Raw genomic sequence first — 6,000 nt, forward strand, 5'->3', positions numbered from 1 at the left:
TGTCTTAATCTCTTAGGAATGACATTAAAGACATCTGAGTTTTCAACTCTCCTTTGTAATCCAAAGGTGATTGCCGTATTTGTATCACTCAGGTCTTCGGAAGAGAATAATGTTGGGTCAGATTTTTAAGGGATTTCTGTTGCCCCTACATGTGTATGTTCTAAAAATCTGTATGTCTTAATGCCCCGGTAGCCTACGGAATATTTTTAAATATAAACATAAGCAACCTTTGTTTGAGGACATGTTTAAAACTGGTTAATTTAACCAGAGTATATGGTGTAAAGCACATATGTTTAGCTGTTTAAATTCCAGATTTTGATTTGTTTTGTTGAAAAACCTTTATTGAATTTTTTCCCTAGTCACAAAGGGACTTTGTGCTCATAATTAAAATTGGGGGAAATGACAGAAAGAATAAAGAAGAAAATTTAAGTTTTCCAAAATACTACCACCCATTAGCATTTTACACATATTGCCCACACTAACATTTTATTTCTAAAATCAAGATCTTATTGTATGTGTTTAGAGCTGGCTGCTTCCGCTGCTGCTTCTTTATCTTCTTTGACTTCGTCTTCCTCTTCTTCCTCTGTCATTTCTAATTACAGTACAGTAGTCTTCAAACTGTTCCACAGGACCCCAAGGTGCTCCTGGGTCCCTCATAGGTGGAGGAATCAAACAGGCAGAATTCTAGGCTTTCCAACTTCCCATCCCAATCAGAGTAACTCAACTTTTGCATGTTTATATATCAAGGTTTTACATAGTATGTATTTATTTTGAAAACAGGTATTCCTGCTTAAGAAAAGGAAAAAAAGATTTAATAACCACAGACTTTTTATGTATCATGTTTTCTCACAATATCAAAATTCTAATACATTCTTTTTTCTGTTTTCCCCCCTACAGAGTTGTTAGTGGTTCTCGAGATGCCACCCTTAGGGTTTGGGATATTGAGACAGGCCAGTGTTTACATGTTTTGATGGGTCATGTAGCAGCGGTCCGCTGTGTTCAATATGATGGCAGAAGGGTTGTGAGTGGAGCGTATGACTTTATGGTGAAGGTGTGGGACCCAGAGACGGAGACCTGTCTGCACACATTGCAGGGGCACACCAACAGGGTCTACTCGTTACAGGTAAGAGACCTATCTCTCCTGCTCTTGAGATGCTCTATTGATGAGTCATAAGGTTGTCTTACTCATAATCACTGTCAGATTGCTGATCCAAGACAGTCCAAAAAAAGATGAATCAAATTATTCTGCTGTTTACATATACTTTATTTATTTATTGGCTGCATTGGGTCTTCGTTGCTGTGCGCGTGCTTTCTCTAGTTGCAGCGAGCAGGGGCTACTCTTCGTTGCGGTGCGCGGGCTTCTCTTGTTGCGGAGCATGGGCTCTAGGCACAGGCTTCAGTAGTTGTGGCTCACGGGCTCTAGAGTGCAGGCTCAGTAGTTGTGGCTCGCGGGCTCTAGAGTGCAGGCTCAGTAGTTGTGGCACATGGGCTTAGTTGCTCTGTGGCATGTGGGATCTTCCCAGACCCGGGCTCGAACCCATGTCCCCTGCACTGGCAGGTGGATTCATAACCACTGTGCCACCAGGGAAGTCCCTACATATACTTTAAAATTGGCATGAAGAAAGCATAAATTTTGAAATTATTTAAATGATTTGTTTCAATTTTTCTGTGATTCATTTCCCTCTAAAATACAAATATTTGTCTTGGAACCTGAGACTTCGGGGCCCTAAATTTTGCTGTGTTAATTAATGGGTAGATAGTCTCATAGGAGAATAACCTGGATTTTAATAAATTCCTTAGAGGATTAATTTGGCCAAAGGCTGCCCCTTTGCCTTGATAGCTGGAAGTGGATGGACCATGTAATTGTGATTCCGTCCCCAAAGTGGAAGTGGAACTTTCTGCACAAAGCTGCTCTGCCGTCACAGGGCTGCTGGTTTGTAGTCATGAAGAAGTAAATTTGACTTAAACTGATTTTTGGTTTGTTTTCATTTGAACCTGATATCCTAGAATAGATTGCCATATTTTGACATAAATAACTAGATTAATAGCAAGTTTAGAAAATAGATCTTGTTTCGTTTCATGAAAGACAACATTTTCAATTCAAAAATACAGTTGACCCTTGAACAACTTAGGAGTCAGGGGCACCAACCACCACCCCCCACCCCCAACTCCAGTCGAAAATCCTCGAATAACTTTACAGTTGGCCCTCAGTATCTGCAGTTCCACATCCAAGAATTCAACCAACCTGGGATTGTGTAGTAGGTATTTAGCAAAAGAAATTCGAGTATAGGTGTGGACCCTCCCAGTTCAAACCCATGTTGTTCAAGGGTCAGCTGTATTTCCTATTACTTACATAGCTTGTTTACCAGTTACTGCCCATTAGTAATCAGCAAATTAGTATGTAGTCCCAGGGCTCACAGTTCTGTTGTTGGGGTATTTGTATCTTAACTGATGGAATACTGTCTATGTCATGAAATATTGACATATGATAAAGATGTCTGTTAACTTAGAAAAGGTTATGAATTTGGAGGAGAGGGAATTGGCTGCAATTGTTTGTATGTTTTGTGATATGTTCGAACCTTAATGAATATAATAATCTTATTTAAATAAGCCATTAGATTGAGAAAAGAGGTGGTAACATTATTATAGATCTGGGAATTGGTAGATATTTGTTGACTTTGGGTATAGCTGGGAAGCTGGAGAAGAGATGCTGTATATAGTTCGCTTTTGTTCTCAAAATGCCACCACTTCTAATTCCAGATATAATTATCTGTTGGCACATTTCCTAAATAGCATTAGGTTCTTGTAAATGAAGTTTTTATTTTACATACAATTTTTAATGGAACTTACTTTTAAGTATCATGAAAGCTATCTCCAGCCCTTTTCATGCTATAGGTGTTGATAAGCACACCCTTTATTCATAAACCACGTCAGTAGTTTCAGCTTCCTATTGGGAAGTAAAACTCAAATGGCAATCCATATTGAATCATTCATGATATGTAGCTAGTAAGTGTGGCCAGATGATCTGAAAATAATATGTTCATTTTAGGTGGTTTTTTGAAAATTGTTTCTGCATCTAGTTTGAAGCCACTGGCCATAAAAAACTAGCATTTCTGGTAGAAGCTTCTGAGAACATGCCCTGTAGAGTTGCTTGATTGCATGCACTTTGTCCTAGTACCTCATTTTGTTCCTGGCATTACCCGTGTCTCATGCTTTACTCCCATCCCCTTTTAGGATTAAGGTCAATAAATAATATCAAGAATATGTACACTTCTAGTCTAATAAACTGTGTCTGTTGTAGTTTGATGGCATCCATGTGGTGAGTGGATCTCTTGATACATCAATCCGAGTTTGGGATGTGGAGACAGGGAATTGTATTCATACGTTAACAGGACACCAGTCGTTAACAAGCGGCATGGAACTCAAAGACAACATTCTTGTCTCTGGGAATGCAGATTCTACAGTTAAAATCTGGGATATCAAAACAGGACAGTGTTTACAAACATTGCAAGGTAAATATTGGCTACCCACCTTTAGTTGTGTTCCTTAAAAATGAGATTGTTGGTCAAAAGAGACATATGGACCTTTTGTGTCACAGAAAGAATTAACCTCATACAAAATGAAAACTTATTTTGGGTAAGTTTATGAGCCTTTCCACTCTGACTTGAGTAGGAGTAGAAGTAGAATGGGAAGGATTCACAGTGCCCACTGAACTAGAGGAAGAAACATGTGAAAGCCACTAATACTAAATGAGGCACAGCAGTGTTAACTTCTTATATCATGATTAACTTCTTATTAGTCATAGCCCTTAGAAAGTGTTTTTTTCATTGAGGCCATCTGGTGGGCTATACTGCAGCTTTTTTACTCATTGATTTTGTCTCTTCTTCAGAGTTTTGGAATAGTGTCCATTCAGCCTTTGCCTTTGACTGGTTAGTTCAGAGTGGTAGGGTAATAGATTGTCCATGAGCAGAATACGTGATGCTGGTCTATCTACATCACCACCGAGAGAAGTGCTCATTCATGCAACCAGGACACAAAATGTATGCCTGGTAGCTAACCACGCTTCCTGGAACACAGAACCCTCAGAGATTAACGTTTCAGTTACAAATAGCTACCAGATTTTCTTACATCCCTGCCGATCCTGAAATACTCAGAACACAGTTTCTAAATGTGCAGCGTTTTAAATATTTCATTTATTGTGTGTTCCAATATAGATTCCACAAATTACAGTATAACTGACCCTTAGTCATGATTTCTAACCAGTAACGAAATTCCTTTGGTTTTGCCTAGGTCCCAACAAGCATCAGAGTGCTGTGACCTGTTTACAGTTCAACAAGAACTTTGTAATTACCAGCTCAGATGATGGAACTGTAAAACTATGGGACTTGAAAACGGGTGAATTTATTCGCAACCTAGTCACATTGGAGAGTGGGGGGAGCGGGGGAGTCGTGTGGCGGATCAGAGCCTCAAACACAAAGCTGGTGTGTGCAGTCGGGAGTCGCAACGGGACGGAGGAAACCAAGCTGCTGGTGCTGGACTTTGATGTGGACATGAAGTGAGGAGCAGGAAAGGTGGCATCGTCCCAACGTGTAGACGACATACTCCCTGCCCTTCCCCCTGCAAAAGAAAAAAAAAGAAAAAAGAAAAGAAAAAGAAAAAAAATCCCTTGTTCTCAGTGGTGCAGGATGTTGGCTTGGGGCAACAGAGCGAAAAGACCTACAGACTCAGAAGGAAAAGAGGAAGCGATGACAAACCGCAACTGACAAGAGAGGCGCCTGCCGGCTCGTCCCGGAAAAAGCTTCACTTTGGACTGAGGGCAGCTTTGCAAAACGAGACTTTCGAAATCAAACCAGGTGCAATTATTTCTTTATTTTCTTCTCCAGTGGTCGCTGGGCAGCGTTACTGCAGAGACGTCGTTACAGATTCTGCTAGCCTGTTCTTTTACCACTGAGACCTAGAAAGAAGCTGCAGTAACATCCACACAGTACCGGTGGACTTTCTCACCAGAGAGCATCTGCAACAAAAAGTCATTTTTCTGGAGCGGAAAAGCTAAAAAGGAAAAAAATTACTGTGAATTGTTTTTGTACAGTTATCATGAAAAGCTTTTTTTTTTTTTTTTTTTTTTTTGCCAACCATTGCCAATGTCAATCAATCACAGTATTAGCCTCTGTTAATCTATTCCTGTCGCTTCCACATACACTCTGCAATGCCTGTGTTGCTCAAAGGTGGCAAGTTGTCCTGGGTTCTGTGAGTCCCGAGATGGATTTAATTCTTGATGCTGGTGCTAGAAGTAGGTCTTCAAATATGGGATTGTGTCCCACCCCTGTACTGTACTCCCAGTGGCCAAACTTATTTATGCTGCTAAATGAAAGAAAGAAAAAAAAAAAAAGCAAATTATTTTTTTTTATTTTTTTTCTGCTGTGACGTTTTAGTCCCAGACTGAATTCCAAATTTGCTCTAGTTTGGTTACGGAAAAAAAAAGACTTTTTGCCACTGAAACTTGAACCATCTGTGCCTCTAAGAGGCTGAGAATGGGAGAGTTTCAGAAAATAAAGAGTGAAGTTTGCCTGCAAGTAAAGAATTGAGAGTGTGTGCAAAGCTTATTTTCTTTTATCTGGGCAAAAATTAAAACACATTCCTTGGAACAGAGCTGTTGCCGCCTGTTCTGCGGAGAAACTTTTCTTTTTGAGGGCTGTGGTGAATGGATGAACATACATAATAAAACTGACAAAATATTTTAAAAATATATAAAACACAAAATTAAAATAAAGTTGCTGGTCAGTCTTAGTGTTTTACAGTATTTGGGAAAACAACTGTTACAGTTTTATTGCTCTGAGTAACTGACAAAGCAGAAACTATCCAGTTTTTGTAGTAAAGGCATCACATGCAAACAAGCAAAATGAATGAAAAAGTCAAATGGTTTGCCTCATTCTCCAAGAGCCACAACTCAAGCTGAACTGTGAAAGTGGTTTAACACTGTATCCTAGGTGATCTTTTTTT

At 39.6% G+C, this 6,000-nt stretch overlaps 1 protein-coding gene across 8 annotated transcripts in view; it reads left to right on the forward strand.

The window, feature by feature from the left end:
• FBXW7 (F-box and WD repeat domain containing 7) overlaps positions 1–5,122 on the forward strand; it is a 203,252-nt gene extending 198,130 nt beyond the window's left edge. For 5 of the 8 annotated variants that reach the window (XM_061192529.1, XM_061192528.1, XM_061192530.1 and 2 more), the window contains 3 exons: positions 898–1,123; positions 3,302–3,512; positions 4,291–5,122. In XM_061192529.1, the coding sequence (XP_061048512.1) occupies positions 898–1,123; positions 3,302–3,512; positions 4,291–4,559 (706 nt within the window). In that variant the 3' untranslated portion in view covers positions 4,560–5,122. Of the gene's footprint in view, positions 1–897; positions 1,124–3,301; positions 3,513–4,290 lie in introns of those variants that run through there. The other 3 variants (XM_061192531.1, XM_061192533.1, XM_061192534.1) reach the window with 2 other exon arrangements.
• The last annotated feature ends 878 nt before the right edge of the window (positions 5,123–6,000 follow it).

Source organism: Eubalaena glacialis, chromosome 5 (genome assembly GCF_028564815.1).
Source record: "Eubalaena glacialis isolate mEubGla1 chromosome 5, mEubGla1.1.hap2.+ XY, whole genome shotgun sequence".
In the NCBI taxonomy this organism is placed as follows: Eukaryota; Metazoa; Chordata; class Mammalia; order Artiodactyla; family Balaenidae; genus Eubalaena; species Eubalaena glacialis.